At 35.7% G+C, this 23,337-nt stretch overlaps 1 protein-coding gene across 2 annotated transcripts in view; it reads left to right on the top strand.

The window, feature by feature from the left end:
* The window catches only part of LOC137393395 (uncharacterized), a 34,528-nt gene extending 17,777 nt beyond the window's left edge, over positions 1-16,751 (top strand). The window contains exons 6-9 of one of the 2 annotated variants that reach the window (XM_068079932.1): positions 1,651-1,794; positions 3,390-3,524; positions 10,584-10,856; positions 16,103-16,751. In XM_068079932.1, coding sequence (XP_067936033.1) covers positions 1,651-1,794; positions 3,390-3,524; positions 10,584-10,856; positions 16,103-16,300 — 750 coding nt within the window. In that variant the 3' untranslated portion in view covers positions 16,301-16,751. Of the gene's footprint in view, positions 1-1,650; positions 1,795-3,389; positions 3,529-10,583; positions 10,857-16,102 lie in introns of those variants that run through there. The other variant, XM_068079933.1, reaches the window with a different exon arrangement.
* The last annotated feature ends 6,586 nt before the right edge of the window (positions 16,752-23,337 follow it).

A 23,337-nucleotide genomic window follows, 5' to 3' on the forward strand; every position in this document is an offset into this window, starting at 1 on the left:
AATTCGAGGTAGTAGTTATTCTCTCTTGTGTTAAAAATAAAATTTATTATTCGCGGATTTTAATAATTTGCAGGATTGACTGTACGCGAACTCGCGAATTAGAAAATCCATTGAATAATTTCATTCTGTAGTGTATTATGTAAATCAATCTTTATTAGGAAGTTTGTAATATAATTTTTATGTCGAGTCACAATAGTTTCTTCTGGTCTCATTTTTAAACATTTACTCTGTTGATCAGCCGGCCAATCATAAGAAACTGATAACACTCTTCTGGTAGTATTGTATCATCTGATTAACTCTTCCTTTTTATTTGATTAGCCTGATAAAGTTACCTGATGACCTTTTCACTGGTTATTTTTTATTGTTTCAACAGCTAATTTGTATTTTTGACAATCATGTATATATATATATATACAGTCAAACATGGAAAACTCGAACTTCAAGGGACCGAGCAAAAGTGTTTGAGTTATCAGAGCGTTCAAGTTATCAGAGCACTGTCACAAGTCCATATATTTACTTATTTATTAGTAGATACATGTACATATACAAACTATAATATAAATCAAAAGCACAAATGGCTTGTTTCAAATTAAATGCTTCTAATGTAAAGTTTAAAACGTTTTTATGAAAAAGTATAGAGATTTTTCTATCACTTGAGATTGGTTTGTTGTTTGAGGTGATGTTATTGCCAGGACGTTTTTCAGATTGACATTGGCAAAACTTGATCGTTGTTGAAATGCTCAAAAGAAAAGACATTTTTTTCTTTTGGGGTTTTACCCACGATCAATTTTGCCGTTTTTTCTTGAAGTTTATGCAAAGATTATCTTACTTTACCTGGGATTCGTTAAGAGCAACACTCCGAGGCAGTTCAATTAGAAGTTTTACGAGGTTTTACGTACATTCTATATCACTCACGTTTTTTTAATAGATACTTATTGAATGTACACACGTATTCTGTGTTTAGGTCAAACGATGAATAGTTTTTTTTAGCTCTAAGACAACGTATACGTTTAATTACAACAATTTTTAAGACGTTTTAAACATTCAACATTCCGACGTTGATTCAACACGGAATCAACGTCGGAAAACTATTCATCACGGGCTAGCCGGGTCACGCACTCAAGGACTTTCGCCACGCACATACAAAACAAAAACAACATGCGATTTTTGTTTTGTATGTGCGTGGCGAAAATCCTTGCGCGCGTGACCCGGCTAGCCCGTGCTACTCATCGTATAGCAGTATAAATCAAATTTCACCAAACCTTTAGAAAAGTCGTTGACAAAAATATTTTGCCGATGGTGGTAATAACGACGCTTATGAATTACGAAAAGATGAAGTTTACCTCTATGGCTTTGAATAAAGTGATTTTCTAAAGCGATAACAACCGTTTCGGTAGCCGTTGGGCAAAAAAACAGTTCGAATTAACAGTGTTGAGTTCGAGTTATCTATAGCAATTTATCATTACGTGGGAACGGACCAAAGGAAATGTTCGAATTAACCATGTGTTCGAGCTATCCGTGGACGAGTTATCCATGTTTGACTGTATATATATATATATATATATATATATATATATATATATATATATATATATATATATATATATATATATATATGTATATATATATATCAAGTATATCATTGCTTAGGGTTATGGTTGTGTTATAAATCAACACCAATACAAGCACTTGGCACTGATCAGGGGAGACAATTACTGTTCTCTACGAGCTGCGTATTGCTCTATGATTCTCAACCATATCATACCTGGTATAGAACTGAAGGAGGCTTTACCAGTGAGTATGCTTACTTATCATTGGTAAACTGCAGGGAGGTGGCTGTTGTTGTGTGGGGCCTCATGATTGGTTGACTAGTTGTGCTCTGCTGTTGTGTGGAAACCCGTGGTTGGTTGACTAGTTGTGCTCTGTTGTTGTGTGAGGACCCATGATTGGTTGACTAGTTGTGCTCACAGCTGTCTTGTTTTCACTAGTTTTTAAAGTTGACTTGCAACAAAATTCACATTACAATTATTTGGTATCAAAAGATTCACCATGTCTTACTCTGCTTGGAAATGGGATTACAAGCTCTTAAAAGCCTCAAAAACATAGATTGGAATCAGTTTATTTCTCTGAAGTTGTCATTACATATGGTTATTGTTTTGTCACGTGATGTTCTGACGTGAATTGAAAGGCCAATAAAAGGCTCAACATAAAACTTCTCGTAGCACTAGTTTATGACAAACACTCGGGTTTTACGGAAGACTCCATATCAAATGTAGATGCTCGCTACTTTGCAGTTTTGTTTCGACTTGGTCTAATCGTCTAGTCGTAATCTGATCATGTGACCCAATACTTCGCAAATAATTTCTGCAGCACTTTTCGAATATCACAGGTGACCAACAGGTTCGTCATGATTATCAGACAATGATATGTACTCCTTCCAGCTAAGGTTAAAAAATTCAACAAATTTTTACGGTAAGTTGTAAGATATCATCAGACAATGATATGTACTCCTTCCAGCTAAGGTTAAAAAATTAAACAAATTTTTACGGTAAGTTGTAAGATATCAGTGCTGAAAGTGGCAGCAATACAATGACGATAAAACAGACGCGTAAGAACAGTAGACATGGTTTTATTGAATGTATGAAGTATATTTGTGAAAATATTTCGACGATTGAGGTTGCGTGAAAGTGTAAACAAAAGCCATCTTGCGCAACTACGTCCCATTTGAGCCATACTGGAAAGAGATTCTAATCTACGGCGGTTGTGTGATGGCAGCGATTAACTGTTCGTTTTTGAGCATTTAGGAGCTTGTAATCACATTTCCACATATTTTGCACCTACAACACAACAGAGTAAGACATGGTGAATCTTTTAATATCAAATAACTGTAATGCGAATTTTGTTGCAAGTCAACCTCTAAAGACACTGTAGTATAAAAAAGGGTTATTTCAATACACAACCAAAAGCTTAAGTGAATCATTTGTCTATTACATAATAAATTTATTTGTCTCAGGACATCGGTTATGCTTTTAACAAATTAATTTATTCTCTAAAATAATATCATGATTGGCTGCTTAGTAGGCATATACTTATAAAGTCACTTGAGTGTACAGAGCAGTTGTATAGTTGGTGATAAACTGTTATGAATCGCTACCTTGTGTTGAAGCTGTGTTCAGCATTCAACTCCCTCAAGCGTTAGTAAAATATAGCATGAGTTAGGCTATGCTTAGATTCCGAGGCTATATCTGTCGATTAGCAAATATAGCTTATTTTATAGCTTGTTTGCCAATGATTAGTGCTTCTTTCTCTGAAGAAGCGACTGTACCTATTTCAAATCTCACCATTGAACACCCTCATCTCATATGTCCTTGTTCACTCATGTTTTGTAGAGGCTAGAAGCTGTGTATCTCGCTGACCCACTACTCTTCAACTCATGGGTATTCCCCGAGTGTATGATTGACGCTGCAACAGACAGCTCCTCCTACCATCAGCTTTCTCTCTGTCTACAATTCTTTGTATCACATGTTAGTACGTAGTACCAAGATTTACAAACACTCGTGTCTTGTGATCACTTGTTAGTACTCTAGTACCAAGGCTTACAAACACTCGTGTCTTGTGATCACTTGTTAGTACTCTAGTACCCAGGCTTACAAACACTCTTTCTTGTGATCACATGTTCGTACTATAGTACCAAGGCTTACAAACACTCTGTCTTGTGATCACATGTTAGTACACTAGTACCAAGGCTTACAAACACTCTGTCTTGTGATCACTTGTTAGTACTCTAGTATCAAGGCTTACAAACATTCTGTCTTGTGATCACATGTTAGTACACTAGTACCAAGGCTTACAAACACTCTGTCTTGTGATCACTTGTTAGTACACAAGTACCAAGGCTTACAAACACTCTGTCTTGTGATCACATGTTAGTAGTCTAGTACCAAAACTTACAAACACTCTGTCTTGTGATCACATGTTAGTACACTAGTGTCATGGCTTACAGACACTCTGCCTTGTGATCACATGTTAGTACACCAGTGCCGAGGCTTACAAACACTCTGTCTTGTGATCACATGTTAGTATTCTATTGCCATGGCTTACAAACACTCTGTCTTGTGGTCACATGTTAGTATTCTATTGCCATGGCTTACAAACACTGTCTTTTGATCACATGTTAGTATTCTATTGCCATGGCTTACAAACACTCTGTCCTGTGATCAAATGTTAGTACGCTAACGCCATGGCTTACAAACACTGTCTTGTGATTACATGTTAATACGCTAGCGCCATGGCTTACAAACACTGTCTTGTGATTACATGTTAGTACACATGTGCCATGGATTACAAACAGTCCATCTTGTGCAGCATTTTAAGCCTGCATTGTTTGTTCTTTCACGGCATTCTTTGGTATGAAACAAAGATTTTGAGATTATGTCATAAAAAACCTTTTTCCTATTTTATTACGCTGGCAGGTTATTATACCTTTCACTATTTTGTTATGATGACAGCAATGTACAATTTCTTGTGACCAAAATTCAAAGTGGGCTGACAGCTTGGAAACACTGATATTAATATCACTGCAAGTACTGATAGCTCTCTTTAAAAGTTGACTTGCAACAAAATTCACATTACAGTTATTTGGTATCAAAAGATTCACCATGTCTTACTCTGCTGTGTTGTAGGTGCAAAATATGTGGAAATGTGATTACAAGCTCTTAAAAGCTCGAGAACGAACAGTTAATCACCGCCATCACGCAACCGCCGTAGATTAGAATATCTTTCCAAAACGGCTAAAACAGCGCATAGTTGTACAAGATGGCTTCTTTTTTCACTTTAACGCAACCTCATTCGTTGAAATATTTTCACAAATATACTTCATGCACTCTATAAAACCATGTCTATTGTTCTTACGTGTCTATTTCATCGTCATTGTAATGCTGTCACTTTCAGCACTGATATCTTATAACCTACCGTGAAAATTTGTTTAATTTTTTAACCTTAGCTCGAAGGAGTACATATCATTGTCTGAAAAACATGACGAGCCTGTTGGTCACCTGGGATAATCAGTAAAAATTATGCAGAAATTATTCGCGAAGTATGGGTCACATGATCAGACTGTAAAGTAGCGATCATCTATATTTGATATGGGCTCTTCGGTAAAACCTGAAGTGTTTGTCACAAACTTGTGCCACAAGAAGTTTTATATTGAGCCTTTTATTGGCCTTTCAATTTACGTGAGAACATCATGTGACAAAACAATAACTAAATATAATGACTACGTCAGAGAAATAAACTGATTCCGATCTACGGCGGTCTCGTGTGACTGCGATCAAATGTTCGTTTTGGAGCTTTTAAGAGCTTGTAATCACATTTTCATATATTTTGCACCTATGACACCGCAGATTAAGACATGGTGAATCTTTTGATACCAAATAACTGTAATGTGAATTTTGTTGCAGGTCAACCTTTAGAGATATGATTGCGTCAAATTTTAGTTGCTTTTAAAAGAAAGCATTTTTTTGTCTATCAGTTGATATGTTGCTTGTTGTGTTAGGCGATCTCATTGTCAATGTATTTCAGAATTAAAATTTAAAAAATTGATCGCGGTAAAAACGCTCAGACCAAAAAAAACATGCCCAGACTTGCCCAAATTGATGTAACGAGTGATACAACCTGTCTCTATTTTTTGTATTCACACCGGCTATTGCGATAAAAGTCTAGTCCTACGCAGCTCTATTGGCATATATTTTATTTTGTATTTGTTCATGTTGGCTAGAATAAAATTTTAATTCCAGCTACAGATACATTATTAAAAATGTCTCAAATGTCTCAAATAAGGGAAATTAAAAACTTGTAATATTAGCTTCCTCTAAATGCTGTGTAAACATCTTCGTACGTCTACGTTTCTGCCAGTCTACGGTAATTAGGTCATCGAGTTAACTTATGTCATCACGGCCTTTGTATCAGCTAAGTTCTCAGTCTCTACTCACACCGGAAACTAGCTACTAAACAAAATAAGCACGCCACCATCTTTGAAAAGAATATGTTCGAATATATGGGGAAACCGACTGCATCCCAAAAAGTCATGTATAGTCAACATTATCTAGTCGTTATCAGTATCAATTTGTAGAAAACTTTACTGGTCACATTCAATTAGTTAATTCAAGTACAAAACAAATGATTTTATGAGTCGATTGAAATAGTAAACCCAATTTCGGTCATTTCAACGAATTGAAATCAATTAACCCACCAATTCTGGCAAAGGATTACTAGAGCCATTCTTGCATGTGGTTAGCGGTTTGTGGACTCACCTGTTTTCACTGAGTAGGCTGGAGCATAAAATTTTTTGAATTCAATATTTGGTCCGTTGGAATTGAGTCAAGCTATGTAGAGGTACCTGCCAATACAGCTCTGAATACACTTCATAAATCCACCCTACAGGATGAAAATATTCGTTGGTTATAAAAATTCGCGATTTCGCGAACAGTCAATTTCACGAATTATTATATTTCGTGAATAATTAGTTCTATTTTTAATCACAAGGGAGAATAACTACTGCATCAAATTAAAAACTAGCTGCTAGGCTAGTTTTAATATAAATACTAAACGTAGTTGAGTTCCAAAACATTTTTAAAATCATTGCCTGGGCTTTGAGCTAACACCATTGCCAATGCATCACATATCTTTACAAAATTATTCAAGGTTGTCACAAGATATGCAGAATAGCATCATCGCAAAAATAGCCGCTAGGCAGAAGTACTAAACGTAGCCGAGTTCCAAAACTTCTTTAAAATCATCGCCGGGCTTCGAGTTTTATTGCCATTGCATCAAACTTTACAAAATTATTCAAGGTTTTCACAAATTATTCGGCATGGCTTCGTCATCGCAAAAAATCTCTCCTAGTCTTTTCGCATTGAAATCAACTCTATCAATCTCTAATACCGAAGTTGAGGACGATCATGATTCTGATCTGGACATTATGGTATGTATTTGATTTGCAGTGCAGATACGTTTTTTCCATAATTAACTGCATTAGTTAATTCTTTTGTTTAAAAACTGATCGCTTTCATTAAATACTTCAGCTATTGTTTTTGTACTTCCTTAACACTTATTAATATTTTTTCTTTTTTGTGTTTACTGCAGATTGAGAATGAGACAACCTACTCCGATTACGAAAACTAGAGACAAGTAGTAATATTCATCAAGGCAGGAATATTGGCAGAGAAGCAACCAGTCAACCTAGACCCTTTCATCGACAACAACTCCTTGATATCGCTGCAGCAAACATGATTAAATTATATATTTCATTTCGTGTATAGATATATTATAATTTAATACAAACTTGAGTGTACAAATAAAATATTTCAAATACAAATAAAATTTTACAAACGATGAATGGAGTAAATATAAACAGTTTCGTCTATATGGCGGTTGTCTAGAGCAATAAAATTAAACTGCTACTCTTGATAAGTGAATACTAGCGTGTAAAGGCGTGGTCACACGAGCACCGAACCGACGTAGGTTCGGTTCGGAGGCTGGTTCGGTTCGTGGCACATGTCACACGGCCACCGAAGTAACTTCGCTTCCTAGATACCATACGAGAGACAGGACACGGTTTCATTAGTAGTGTTTATGTATTTGAGTTAAATATTTCTATTGTAAACAAAAAAACTTTGAAGAACAATTATAAATTATAATTATGCAGCAGATTTATCAGAAGATCGTTCAGCTGCCCAAAATAAATCACTCGGTACAAAGATTTTGCCAACCCTTCCCATCAACATAATTATATTTTTTTATTAACATATGAATGTTTTTCTATGCTAAGTACATAACAAACAAAAACAGTCTTTATCATAGTACTGTGGTTTTACATAAATAAATCAGTCAACGATACTTCATCAGGATGAATATGACACGTTACTTATACTCTACACGAAAGAAAATCACAATTCTCTTACATTTATGCAAAAACTTAAATGCAACATCTTACATTTATGCAACACAATCATAAGTCCGGGTGAACTTTGTCGTAAATTGCTTCATGTGGTTTATTTAACGAAATAAAAGTATCGTCCCATTTCTTTTTCAACATTACTCACGCGAACGTAAGTAGAAATGTGACGCGTGCTCGCTAGAATTCTAGAATTTTAACCAGCCAATAAGAGCAAGGGTTCGGCACGAAATTTCGAGCAGGACCGAAAAGGTTCGTTTCGGCCAGAAATGTCCTCAGCCGAACTTTTTAGAGCTGAAAACGACGTCGTTTTGCGTCATTTAGTTCGGTTCGGCGCTCGTGTGACCACCCCTTAATGGTGCTCTTTGACTAGTTATTTTGGTAATAGCAGCTCTATATCGCTGTCACTGTCTTGGGTAGATGTTAAAGGCGATTCTCTTGCTACTACATAGCTGGTAAGGAAGTTATCATCAGAACTCTCCTCGTGCCTTCCTATTGCAAAGTTCTGCCGGTTGGCCAAAGATTTGTGCTCGTAAAGGCGTTTTTGTTCCTTTTTTAAAACAGATATATTCTCCTCGTAAGTAGCTGCGGTCACTTCTACCTCGATTTCCAGACCTCCCTGAATGATTGGTGATCTTTTAAGAATGACATATACCACCCTTGCAGTCATTGTGCTTGCGTGTAGGATGAAAAATCTCTCTCTCACATTAAAACAAATAATGAAGCGGTAGGTGGAAAAAATAAATATTGCGTTTTATCGAAGAACCAAAGTAAAATTCAACTAATTTAGTAAATGGTTTTGAAAAAACTCATTACTTACCACAAATTGTTGGTTCATCAAAGGCCTCCAAGTCTATGAATGTTCGTGAAAACCTCTGATTGCAGCATAAAATTTATAGCTTAGCACGATCGACCCGTAGTTATAAGCTAAATAGAAAACGAAACACGCAATGCGCACATGCGTAGGGTTAACTCTATTGCTAGACGTAATAGAGTTAACTCTTCATAGAGAGTGACAGTTTTCAGCCGCGAACAAATCAATCCGCGAATATGTGTGAAATGGCAATTTTCGCAAAATTTAACTCCGCGAATAAATTCATCCTGTAGGGCATTTTATCAGAGAAGATTTCAGGACAGATGGCAACAGGGCTATGATGTATTCAATATGTTCTGCAAATCATGTTTTGCATTGTCTTGAACAATATTATTTTATTATATAATTTTTACAAGCCAAAAAACTTTCATCCCAGCATTAAGTTTTTATTAAAAACATCCATCCAAGTTTTGGCCATTGACATAGTTTCAGCTCATATAATAGGACAAATTAATCTACTACAGCAAACTCAAACAAAAATATTATGGTGTGTGCAGCACGCATTCGTGTCTCTCTTTCTTATTTATGGCAGTTTCCAGACTGATGCAACTGCTTACCTAGTGAACCACATAAACATCATGTAACAATAAAACAAATGTAATAAATGTCATTCATATATATGTCGTTCTAACGCATATCTACTGAAAGCGTTCAATTTGAGAGTTAGATAGATTGCGAGTGTAATTTTCAAAATGAATATATGTTTAACAAAAGCATAAATACGCAAAGCCAACCATTCAAAGCTTTGTTTCTGAGAGTTAAAGATGAGCATTGATCAATCGATGTTCCTCACTTTCTACAAGTGAGAAATGAACATAAATTCTAATCATGAATTTAAGTTACTAGCTAAAAATGCTAAAAAAAATTTTAAGCAAATGTTATAGCTATGTAAAACAATAAAAAGTTTTGAAACAATTAAAAAGCTATGAAACGATGATTCGTGACCGCAAAAAGTTAAAATTTTACTTATTAGTAGATGTATTCATCAGTACTAAAATTATTACCGTTAGTTTAGAATATATGTGAAGGATACTCAATGTTACAGATAAATTTACCTCCATTTTCCTATCTTTCTATGCAGGATCATGCTGTTGACGCCTGTCAGCTCTAACCATAACCTGTCTGCTCCAATCTTCAATTACCTGACTCTCAGAAAACTTTGAGTCACTTTTGCTGAACTTAGCATTGTTACAATTCTGTTGTTGGACAATAAAATGTGTCGGTCCAGTAATTCAGTAAATTACTGATGCCAATTAAATCAGTAAATTAAATATCGATGTCAGTAGCTACTAGAATCTACTACTAGTCGATGCGCGTAACTAACTAGTAATAGAGTAAAATCCCTAACAACGAAAATCTTTGAATTCACAGACAACCCGTTTTACGAGCGATAAATTTAATATGACCCATATAAAACTATATAAAAATAATGAAGCACCCTCTCGAATCTGAGCTTTTCAAAAGATGGCCTCATTCAAACGCTTACATCTCTGGATAGGGTTGGTCTATAAAGACAAAAATGACATCAAATTGTAGCTGATGTTTTGGCCTTTTATTGGTCTTAATTTCATTAAATCGACCTTTTTGACGCAACCACATTTTTAAATACGTACTATCCATCATACACCTGTCACAATAATATAAAGTATTAAATACTTTTATTGATGTTGTGCGAAATATCCATTCACAATTCTCTAACATAGTGTAACTCTATAATTATTAATTTTTGTTTTAGTATTTCTTTTTAATTTTTAGGCTCGCACACTACAGATTCTGGACGACCCAGTTGAGAGAAGAAGGGAGCTGTTTAAAATCTTAAACAAAGGAGATTTGGAAGAGCTTTACATACTTGAGGGTATAAAGCTACTCATGCTGGTGACAGCATACGAGCTACACCAGTCATACCTTGCTGAACAGGAAGTGCCAGTGTTTGTCTGGCTGTTGTTTGCTAGGGACACTTCTGAGACAGTACCTCTGCTGCTGAGAAACCATCTGAATCGCGTTGGACATGATGCTGGACTAGACCAGGCGAGTACCTTTTTCTGTATAAGATTGCTGTTAACTAAACTGATTGTTATATAATCTAGAATGTGGTTTTGTTTATAGTCCCAGCATCAATAATCTGTTGTCGAGCTATGCTATTGTACAATAAGTGAAATGTAACATTGGCTTTTCAGTGATTTTTCATTTTCATTGTAGCAGATTGTAGCATTTCCTCACAACGATGGTGATTTGTTAAAGACAGCGAAAATCTCATGGATATTTTTAAATGAGTTTTCAGATTTTGTGATTGAAAGACGAGATCAAGTTAAATTGATTAAAAATACATATTTGGTATTTTCTTTAGAGATTATTCACCTAGAGAAGTAGGAGTAAAAGTTAGTAATGATTTTATCAAAATATAACGGATCTATTTTACTATGAATAGTAACGCCGAGAGATGTTACTATAAATATGTGAATATTTATAGTAACATATTTATTGTCACACGGTACTGCCCTACATTTAGGCTATATTGTCTGTTTAGAAGCATTATTTTTCCTAATGTTATTTCTATGTAGATTTGTGTTGATTGAAATCACTTTATTGTTCATTTACAGAAAAGTGTGTCATATGACGACATCCTAAGCTATCTACTTCTTACCTCCTAATTGGAGGACTAAACTTATTGCTCGAACAAGCGATTTCATCGCCAATTAGAATGAAGAATAAAATTCGGCATAACGCCACTTGCCTACAATACACATTGGTTGTTACAGAAATTGACTGAAAGCTAATAATAGATAATTGGCTATTATGTTGTAGTCCAAGGGTACTGATGCTATCTTTATATATATACTTGATGAATGGCCGGCATTGCCCGGGTAATAAAAGTCTTTGCACAAAAAATTTATTTTCCTTTAACATATAGCAACAGTTTCTTTTCTAACTTTATAGGTATAGGTATTAATTGTAAGGTTATTGGTACTAATCATCATCATTAAAAATAGTACCAAAATACTATGTTAATCTTAGTAACTATAGGTACTTACAATGACTTTAGTGAATTTTGTGTTATTCTTCCGTGTTATTCTTTGTGTTTTGATTTTCAAGATAATATAACATTACAATGTTCTACGTGGAGAGTTTTTACCTTCAAGACTGGCGTGTAACATAAATGCTGAATCTAACTTAAATGAATTTATCTTACTAAACACATACGTGAAAGAAGTTTTAGTATGTATTTTAGTAAACCTTAAATTTTTAACATTAGTTTTATCATTGCGAAACGTTGTTATTTTAACGAATGCCGGATATACCGTATAACGGATACGAATAACTCGCCATGGCAAGTTCAGCGATGTATATCTTTTAATAACGTATATAATCAGTACACAAATCGCCAAATTTTAAGTTTGATATAAATTATTGTCGCTATCGTGGGGCTGAATAAATTCGCCCTAACAAAAATAGACGAATAAGCATCGCGTTGCATATACAGTCAAACATGGATAACTCGAACTTCAAGGGACCGAGCAAAAGTGTTCGAATTATCAGAGCATTCAAGTTATCAGAGCACTGTCACAAGTCCATATATTTACTTATTTATTAGTAGATACATGTACATATACAAACTATAATATAAATCAAAAGCACAAATGGCTTGTTTCAAATTAAATGCTTCTAATGTAAAGTTTAAAACGTTTTCATGAAAAAGTATAGAGATTTTTCTATCACTTGAGATTGGTTTGTTGTTTGAGGTGATGTTATTGCCAGGACGTTTTTCAGATTGACATTGGCAAAACTTGATCGTTGTTGAAATGCTCAAAAGAAAAGACATTTTTTCTTTTGGGGTTTTACCCACGATCAATTTTGCCGTTTTTTCTTGAAGTTTATGCAGATTACCTTACTTTACCTGGGATTCGTTAAGAGCAACACTCCGAGGCAGTTCAATTAAAAGTTTTACGAGGTTTTACGGTACATTCTATATCACTCACGCTTTTTTAATAGATACTTATTGAATGTACACACGTATTCTGTGTTTAGGTCAAACGATGAATAGTTTTTTGTAGCTCAGACAACGTATACTTTTAATTACAACATTTTTTAAGACGTTTTAAACATTCAACATTCCGACGTTGATTCAACACGGAATCAACGTCGGAAAACTATTCATCATGGGCTAGCCGAGTCACGCACTCAAGGATTTTCGCCACGCACATACAAAACAACATGCGATTTTTGTTTTGTATGTGCGTGGCAAAAATTCTTGCGCGCGTGACCCGTCTAGCCCGTGCTATTCATCGTATCGCAGTATAAATCAAATTTCACCAAACTTTTAGAAAAGTCGTTGACAAAAATATTTTGCCGATGGTGGTAATAACGACGCTTATGAATTACGAAAAGATGAAGTTTACCTCTATGGCTTTGAATAAAGTGATTTTCTAAAGCGAAAACAACCGTTTCGGTAGCTGTTGGGCAAAAAAACAGTTCGAATTAACAGTGTTGAGTTCGAGTTATCTATAGCAATTTATCATTACGTGGGAACGGACCAAAGGAAATGTTCGAGTTAACCATGTGTTCGAGCTATCCGTGGACGAGTTATCCATGTTTGACTGTACTAAGGTCCCAAAGTATTTCTGAACAGAAGCATCGTAACTCGTGGATGCAAGGTTAAAATAATTAGCAGGCGCATGAGGTATGCAGTATATAATAACATATCTGAACACTACGCCGTTCTGGCTCAGTGGTAGAGCGTCCGTCCAGATAAGAACTTTGCCGATGCGTTCGTCGTAATTTTAATTCCATCAGAAAGCAGAATTTTGATATCAAGATTTTAAGATCTATAGCTGGAGGGACACACATACGCACATACTTAGAGAAATATATGTATAGATTGAAGACAACACTGTTTGACTTCTTCCATTCCGCTGTGTGCTGGAGCTAGTTGAATTATTGCTGATAAAAGAAAATAGTCTCCAAACTACAATCGTATAATCTATATACATATACTGTATATATATACATATATATATATATTTCTCAGTGTTGGTGCGTAGGTGTGGCCAGCTATAGCTACCCTAGGACACTTATATTTCGCTAGTATTTAGTTTCGTGAGTAGCACACAGAATAAAATTTCGCTGCAACTTAATTTCGCGGCTCTGATGAGTGCGAAAATATAGTGATGTGAAAATGAATGCAGTGGAAAAAACAGATTACATTCCTCAGGTCCAGTTTGCTAATAAGAAAAAGATTCAATTTGGGACTAGTTCGTATTTGTAAACCACAGGTTGAAATGTGTGGGTGAGATCGGCAATTCAATTTGATCACTTGCTGCCATTTGTTTTTTAGACTATCAATGACGTCTAGGTTCCTCCCGCTGTGACTTTCACACTCGAATCCCAAGAAAAAGAAAATAGATAGGTAGCAACCAACTTCACAACCAAAACTGTATAACCCTTACGCTGCCATAAACGCATTTATGCGTTTTCTAGGGGCCACTGCCATAAACGCATTTTTGGACTTTCTCAGCAATTGTCTGGTAACCTGATTTTATTATTTGTTGACCACATAACCCACGGTCTTTAAGTGTTTTATGAAATTGACTGTGTTGTCCGAAGATTTCTCTATAAAATCAGCCTAAAACAACGAAGCAATTTTAAACTTTTGTTTGTGAATTGCTAATCTAAAAACGAACATTTTTCTGTGAGTTCATTAACTACCCCGCGCGAGTCATAAAACAGGTAATTAGTTGTTGATGACATAATAGCCAATTTAGATTTTCGTGATTATACAGATAATTAAAGTAGAACTTGAAAAAATACTGTATACATATCACGAAGCAATATCGGCAATTTCGGTAAAATGGCTGGCACTAGGCCGGTAGCTAATTTGTACATGGTTGGCAGTGGAAGAGATAATGTGGTTAGACCTGATGAGGGTTGATATTGTTTTTGGTTGGTAATAAAATTCATCACTACAATAATTATTCTGCAATTTTATGACTTCACCTACCAGACTTTCATCCTCATCAGTTACAAATTCGGTGACTAAACTGATATAATCTTAATTTGCTTTGCCATGCTGCTCAGTCGGTGTATTAGCTATAATGAGTTTACCAGAAATTTCCCATTGATCCCAACCACAGACGAAAATTGCCTGCATTTCTAATATGACGATTTTATTGTGGATATCAATGAACAAAGCTATTTAACTTCGCGGGTTTTCGCTCGTTCGTTATGATAGTTTAGTTTCGCTCATTAAATTTTCGCGAGAGGATGACACCGCGAAAACGCGAAAGTTAGATGCCGCGAATACATAAGTGTCCTAGGGTATAATGCACGTTGATTATTTTACTAATGCGGCCACGCGTTACGATGCCCCTTTTAAGAATCATTTTTTGTAAGGTTCAATTACTATATCAGCGGTTAAGGCCAATTCTTCTTACACGGACAATTATATCGTCTCCGTGGGAAGAGCCTCAACATTATCTAACCGTTTGGGCAGACAAAGACAGTACGATATCTCATTTTTTACATTTGTACTAGTATCAAGAGGTACCAGTATCGTTGTATTCAAAGTTTTGATGGATAGCTTCTGGTGGAACAGTAACCTTTTTTATACACACACACTTCTATGCACGAATTGTTATCATTAATACTACATATTCAGGGTTTTTATTTTGTTTTCTCAGTTTGTATTAATTGTATCATTACCAAATCATCTTTTGTAACTGTAGCAAAACCGACTTAATTTAGCTATTAAGTTAAATGTGAAATAATTAGCTATTACTTGCTAATTATTTCACATTTCCATCTAAACCTTTTTAGAGTCGTTTTATGTTTTTTAATTATTTGATATGCACGAAACATTTCCCTCATGATATGTTGTTTAAAAGTTGTTTGAAAAGTTTGAAAACCTTTACAGTTGGTTTTATTTTCTCTCTTAGTTTGTTTCAGTTACACAAAACACTTTTCTCATGATGTGATGTTTGAAAGTTAGAATGGCAAATGTTATATGTTGGATGTTAAATTCAAATAAATTTTCTGTCCAAAGACTGTTTTATTACCCGAGCAACCCCGGGTAGCACAGCTTGTTGTATATATGGTAGATATCAGATTTAAATATCTGACTGACTGTACTACTGAACACCTCTCTTCTAATATTGAGGCTTCCTCATGTATGATAAAAAAGAACACTGTTAAAAAAGAACAGAGGTAAATACTCACTTTAGAATTTGGTTGGAACAACAGAGATGATGTTATTTTTATTGCCTTTTCATATCTTTTGCCAGGTTGAGATGTGTCTACTCGGCTACAGCTTTGGCGTAACTTTACAAACATTTCGGCTTTACCAATACGGGGAGGTAGATTTTATAGCCTTATTTCCTGAGGAGGATTGCTCAAGGCCATTAGTTCCAATTATAGCTGAAGACGATAGACATTACAATACACCACTCAAGCCTCTCGTTTGCAAGAGGTGTCGTCGTTGACAGTCATAATTGTCTTACATATTTATAGTTACAATTCAATGTATTAACTTATTCAATTTACTCCATACTTTTTGGGAATTGCTTCCTTTTATCAGAGTTGAACAGCATAATTATTTTGAGAGATTGCATCTCATATGCATTTGGTATATGGTCACTGGTTTATGGTGACCAGTATATGCTGACCAGTCTCCGTTTCAGTTCATATTTTTAATTTGGTTAATAAAAATCTATCTGGAATTATGAGCAGCACCTGTGATTTGGTGAAATCATTATCACATCTATAGCAAACTGTTAACTTATAAATCATTTTTCTATGTCTTGGTTAATTTTTTTATAGTTGTTCAGATTGCTTAGTTGAGTTTTCATTTTGTTTCCTTGAATGACTTTTGGGTAGTTCATGGTGTTCATTTTTACAATTATATGTCTGACCAAATACAGATGGTTATGTTTATCCTCACTAAAATTACAGGGCAACTGCCTTTGATATGGTGTTGCCTAATCACAATTATAACTAACCTTTGGGCTTATTTATTTGACCTCTTCTCTAGTGTGTATAAAAAGTTATGGCATTACATTTATACCCATTTGCTAGGTGGCTAAAATGTCAACAACAGGCATGTTAGTTTCTTGTGATTTCTACAGTTATAAGTAGTACTAGCTGGATGCCCGGGTATTAATAATCAGCTTATAAACAATGTGGGGTAATGTAGTTGCCTGCCACTTGCTATTAGCCTAGCATTGCCAATGGATAATTAGAGTAAGCTTGCTAATAAGAAGAACTACATGTACTTGTTCTCATGATTGAGCATGCATAAAATTATGCTACCTCCCTCTATGACGTTGCGCCGTAACGGAGAGTGGGAGCGTGTTCGCACCCATGTAACGATATACATCACCCAATGCATCCATCAAGTATGTAGCTTAATCGGTAAGGGTATTGTACTGGTGCACAGGAGGGTCTGAGATCAAATCTTCTACGATACTGATACTTTATTCCTAGATTTTAATAGCTATAGCTGGACATACACAAATATATAGACAAACTTTGAGATATATATAGATTACTCATGGCCTGTTTGAATTAATGTCAGTATAGATTATAAATGGCCTACACTAGTAATTCTGTCTCATTCGAGCACTGAAATGTGATACATAAACATTGTTGTATGTCAATTTTTGAGAAATCGTTATCCCTGAAATATTAATCACCCATCACTGCATAATTAATTACTTGCCATGCGACTCTCTCTCACTGCGTTTCCATGATTCGAATCATTCGCATCTTGCGGATTCGGTGTTGTGCCCTAGTTGCGCATTATTAAGTGTTTCTATGGACTACTCTACGACATTCGCATGATGCGGATTGACTCCGGCGCTTTTTTGAAAAAAGGTAAAGAATTTTACGCAGGAAGTTATTAATAGTTGGCGGCGTTGTTTTGTTGTCCGCGACAATCATGCTTAGCTCAGTGGATACAGTGATACACTTATTTGTTGCATGGTTTTACTTGCGCTATGTTTTGGAATTAGTATTGCCCATAGATAAAGTAAACCCTAGATATGCGAATAATCAAAACAAGTGAGGCCTATAATTAGCATGACGCAACGTCATGGTGATGTGCAAAGCGAATCAGCTGATCTATTAACTCATATTGACTTAGCACTAAAAACTGCTCAATTTTTCCATAGTTTGTGCATCTGAGACTGCATATTTTATTGAAAATATGTAAAACTTATATACAGTAATACTTCAACTTACGAGTGCCCTAACATACGAGAAACTTGAGATACGAGCCAGCTTTCAAGCAAGTTTTAGCACTAACATACGAGCCATGTTTGAGATACGAGCACATGAGTCAGTTGCCAAGTATGTCGGAGGTGTTTTATGAGAACAGCATCATTCTGTATTTTTCAACTGCTCAGATTATACTTTTGTACCATGTTTTTTGTGTGCGATTTTCAGTGCTGAATTATGTGAATTAAAAGTACCGTGCGTAGACCGAAAGTTTGCCAGTAAAAGGATAGATAGTGCAAAGAAAAAGCGAATGATAACAGTTGATATTAAACGGAAAATTATTGAAAAATATGCAAAATATGTATGCGTGATTGAGCTAGCTCAGCAATATGACAGAAATACATCCACAATTATCAAACACAAGGATTATATTCAAGGCATTTAGTTTGCAAAAGGACTAACCATAGTTTCTAAACGACGCAGCGATCTTCATGACCACTGATGGAGAGACTGCTCAGGCTTTGGATAAAAGACAAACAATTGGCCGGTGATTGCGTGACTGAAACGATGCTACGTAAAAAGGCTGGTGCTATCTATCAAGACTATAAAAATAGACATTCGGACAAGTTGGCTAGTGGTCGTGCATTAACTCTTGGTGACGACACCTGTGTTCGTCCTGATCGCAACATGTTGAAAGGGCGACAAAGGTAAACGTCATTGGATAGGTTCGTCTTAAAACGGCCGGCTGGTCATGCGAGCGAAACAAAAGAAAAATTAGCTAACCAGCGAGAAACTTAAAACTATGAACGCTGAAGAAATTTTAATTACGTTAAGTTAAAGATTAAAGTTTGCTTTTATGTTTGCTTTAAGTTTGTCTTTTAAGACTTGGATAAAATCCAAATTTATCAAAGTCAACTGTTGTAATGAAGGATAACTTATCTCTCCCTCTCTGGCAAATGCTAGCGTTAGCTGCTATTGTATGTATTTAATTTTACATTTTAATTAATCACATTTCCTTGCATTTTTTATTTGTTGCTCTTTGAGAGCATGTGGTAAGTTAGGACAATAACCAACATGTTCTTTCTGTTACAATATATTGTTTTGAGTGTTTTATTTGCATTTTAGAGTATGGAAACCAATTAAATATATATTTAATTGTTCTATATATAAATAAATTGCACCAACATGCGAGTAAATTGGCATACGAGCTCAGTCTCTGAATGCATTTAGCTCGTAAGTCGAAGTATGACTGTAATGACTTTGGATGAGAAAGGCAAGAATCTTACACACATGGTAATGAATAATACCAATGATTTAGAAGTTTCTATATCATTGATAATACAAAGAGTGACCAAATAGAAATTAAACTAATAACAAACTAATGAGTCAAATGAGATTTAGAAGCAGTTACGCTGGACCACTGTATTAAACACCCATTAGACATGACTGAAAATAACTAGACGAGATAGTTTTTGTCTAAGGTTGGTTGAACTAGATTCCTGCTTTGAATCGGCGAAGTGTATTCTGATTTTAGTATAGCGATTTAGTATAGTTTTGAGTAGACTGTTGGCATGCACTGTACATGTAAAACCTTGATTGAGGTTATGTAATAAGACATATATGTTATTGTCTGTGATGTTACTTGTTTAAAAGCTCTCTGTGTGATACCATAGCTCTCCATGTGTCAACGTAGGCACTTTTCTGCAGCAATACATATTCGGCCTATCAATCTGGTCACCAATCCTCCTCTGTTTTTAACTGAGATTAGGGTTAGGTCATCCCTATTTCTACTTCCCACTATTTCTACATTGGTCAAGAACTTGATACACTCATCACATTTGAGTTAGAAAAAAATCCTCATCGCCGAACTCCTCATCTTCACCTTCCTCAGCTTTTGTCTCTTCTTTCTTTTTCTTTCTAGCCAGAGAATGTAGCAGGAGTTGGCCAGTTTTTTCAGCCCTTCTCACATCCAGATCAATACAGTTAACATTGGGACGTGGTGTGATATCTGCTTTTGTGAACAGTGCTCGAATTGCAGATCTAAAGCACTGCACATCCGGGTTATTGTTATAGCCACCCTTAGATCGTATTGTGGAAAACAGAATCTCAATGTGATCCTGGTTGATCTTAAAGGTTAGGAAGTAGTTGATGTAAGGGTAGTTGCTGAAAAGATATTGAGCAATGCCATGTACAGATTTGGCTGCTGACTCAAAACCAATGACGAAATGAGGATGATTTTCCTATTATTTTCCACTAGCAGCTTTCAGCTTGGTGTCTTTAATCGGCATAGATAGCTTATGATATTGTTGAGAACTTCTTGTTTTGAGTTGAAGTTCTGTCTTGTTATGGGCAATTCAGGATATACCTGGGGTGTTGTGGTCTCTTGTGATGACATTTCACTAAGAATTTGGTCTTATTGTTACGTTTATGACTTAAAAACTAGCATGCCAAGCGTGCTTCCACTACTAAACTTATTGCTCAATTGAAGGCTTTGATGCTGTGATGCACATCACTACGACGTAACGTCGTGAAAACAACAGCCAATTATAGGCCTCACTTTTGCTCAATTGTAATGATAGCTATTCGCCAATCTAGGGTTTACTATATCTATGGTATTGCCATCAGAAATAAGATAATATTGGACCTAGCTTTTCAGTTATGGCAGCCGCAGCAACTCACTGTTTCAAGGAAAAAGAAAGCTCCGGACGAATGGATGAGCCTCCAATCCGTAAGTATGACAAAAATAAACCATTTACCTATTAACCATATAAATGGCTAACCATACTAGAATGGCTTCAGTAAGTATTTAGTTTATCGTTATAAAGTACTTCTAAATAATATGTACCAATTTTTATGCTTTAGAGAACCGATGCTTGGTACGAAAATGTCCTTTTAAAAAGCCTATATGACAAATGGATTGAGAATGTCAGACTCTCTCAGGAAGTTGTAGACAAACTGTGCGATGAGGTGCAAGACGACATGGCACCAACAATTGAATGTGTGCATTCAATTGTTGGTGCCCAATTCAATTATTGTCACCCAATCGACAATTGACAGTTGTTCTACAAAGTAGAGAAGAAAGACATGAAAAAGCAATATGTCTAGAGAATATTACAAAGTATCATTATGTAAGTTACTTTGTTTAACTTGATATATCAGGAACCCAACACTGACAGTATGATGAGTAGATTTACACCAAGTGACGAGTAGAAAGATGACAGCTACTATAAAAAAAGTTGTAAGTGTTATTACTCAACATAAATTAATAAGTTAACTACATGTATGCTATAATAGATGTATATATATATATATATATATATATATATATATATATATATATATATATATATATATATATATATATATATATATATATATATATAGAGAAATATCTCCCTCTTGGAGAAGAAATTGAAAAATGCTGGAATGTAAGAACAACTGTAATCCCAGTAGTCATTGGGGCACTGGGCGCAATAACACCGGCGCATAAAATGTGGCTTGCCCAAATACCAACAGTAATCAACTCAGGTGAGTTGCAGAAAAGTGCGCTATTGGGAACAGCTAAGATCTTGAGGCGAGTGCTCAAACTCCCAGGTCTCTGGTAGGAGACCCGAGTTAGAGCAGAAGTTACCACCCATACGGGGTATCCGGGGTAAGGAAACAATTTTTTATATATATATATATATGTTTATGCAGTTTATGCGGTAGATGCAGCCAGTAATACGACGATAAATTGCAGTATATACGTATAATACAATCAATCATGGAAACTTTGTTAACACCGCCTGCAGAAACCACCAAGGGTATGTGGAAGCACTTAAAATCTAGCAAGCACTACCAAAGATAACTGAATTTACCATCACCCTAGCCCAGTACTTTTCCCTGACGTACGTACAGTGCCAACGGAAACAATGTTATGCAGCCATGGCATCCCAACTTGCAAGATCAGCATTCTGCAGGTGAGGTAGGGGCCTACCCGAAGACAGTGTCTCCTTCAATGGATCAACTCCTAAGACATACAGTAAGTGTATATCAATTGCAACAACTGCATCAACTTCAGTGACTGCATCCCGCTGCATCATTTCCCACATCTATATTACCTGGCTCAACATAATTATATTACTGACTGCATGAACTGCAACCACCTCATCTAATGCAGCACCTGCATAAACTGTAGCATATACTGCCTTAATTGCATGAGCTGCATCAACTACTTGGACTAGGTTAATTGCATCAACAGCCTCCACCACATCAATTGCATCGACTTTATTGCATCGTCGGCGTAAGCTACACCAACCGCCTCCAATGCATAAACTTTCTTTACTCAATCAACTGCTTCAAGTCTTTCATATGCATCAACTGCATTATCTGCATCTTCGGAATCCTTGGCAGTAACTGCATCTACTGCTGCAACTGCATCGATCGCACCAATTGCATCAATCATTGCATCGAGCACCAGTTACATGAACTGTTTCAACTGCATCGACTGTTTGGACTAGGTTAATTGCATTGACGGCATCAAATGCACCAATTGTATCAACTGCAACAATTGCACCTACTGCACCAACAGCATCTACTGCCGCAACTGGATCAACTGAAGCAACTGAACCATCTTCATCAACTGCATACACAGCATCGATAGCATCAGCTAAATTAACTGCATCAACTATATCAATTCCAACAACTGTATCAACTGCATCTACTGCAGCAATATAGCAAACTGCGAAATGGAAAAATTGCAGAGCGAATTTACCTTTAATTTTAATGAAATATTCTACAGAAAACATCAAATACAATCCTTGAATACTACCCCAGTTGAGCAGCAGAGGAGAAAACGAGTATGCAATTAGTGGAAGAAGGATAAAGGGAGATACAGTTGGTAACTGAGATTCTAGAAGTCTAATTTAGAAACTGGAATTCTAGATTTTTGTTGGCATCTGAAAGTAAAAAGTCTCAAGTGTTTTGTTTGAACTCATTTATTCATGATCTGAGATGTTCAAATACCGACGTTTGATTGTACTACAATAAATCCAGTTGTGGGCCATTACTTATCATAGAATAACAGCGATTGTCATCATTCAGGGATTCAGAGGTAAGTAATTAATTATGCAGTGATGGGGTGATTAATATTTCAGTGATAACGATTTCTCAAAAATAGACAAACAACAATGTTTATGTATCACATTTCTATCAGCTCTTTCAGTGCTCGGATGAGACAGAATTACTAGGGGAGGCCATTTATAATCTATACTGACATTAACTCAAACAGGCCATGAGTAATCTATATATATCTCAAAGTTTGTCT

Source organism: Watersipora subatra, chromosome 4 (assembly GCF_963576615.1).
Source record: "Watersipora subatra chromosome 4, tzWatSuba1.1, whole genome shotgun sequence".
NCBI lineage: Eukaryota > Metazoa > Bryozoa > Gymnolaemata > Cheilostomatida > Watersiporidae > Watersipora > Watersipora subatra.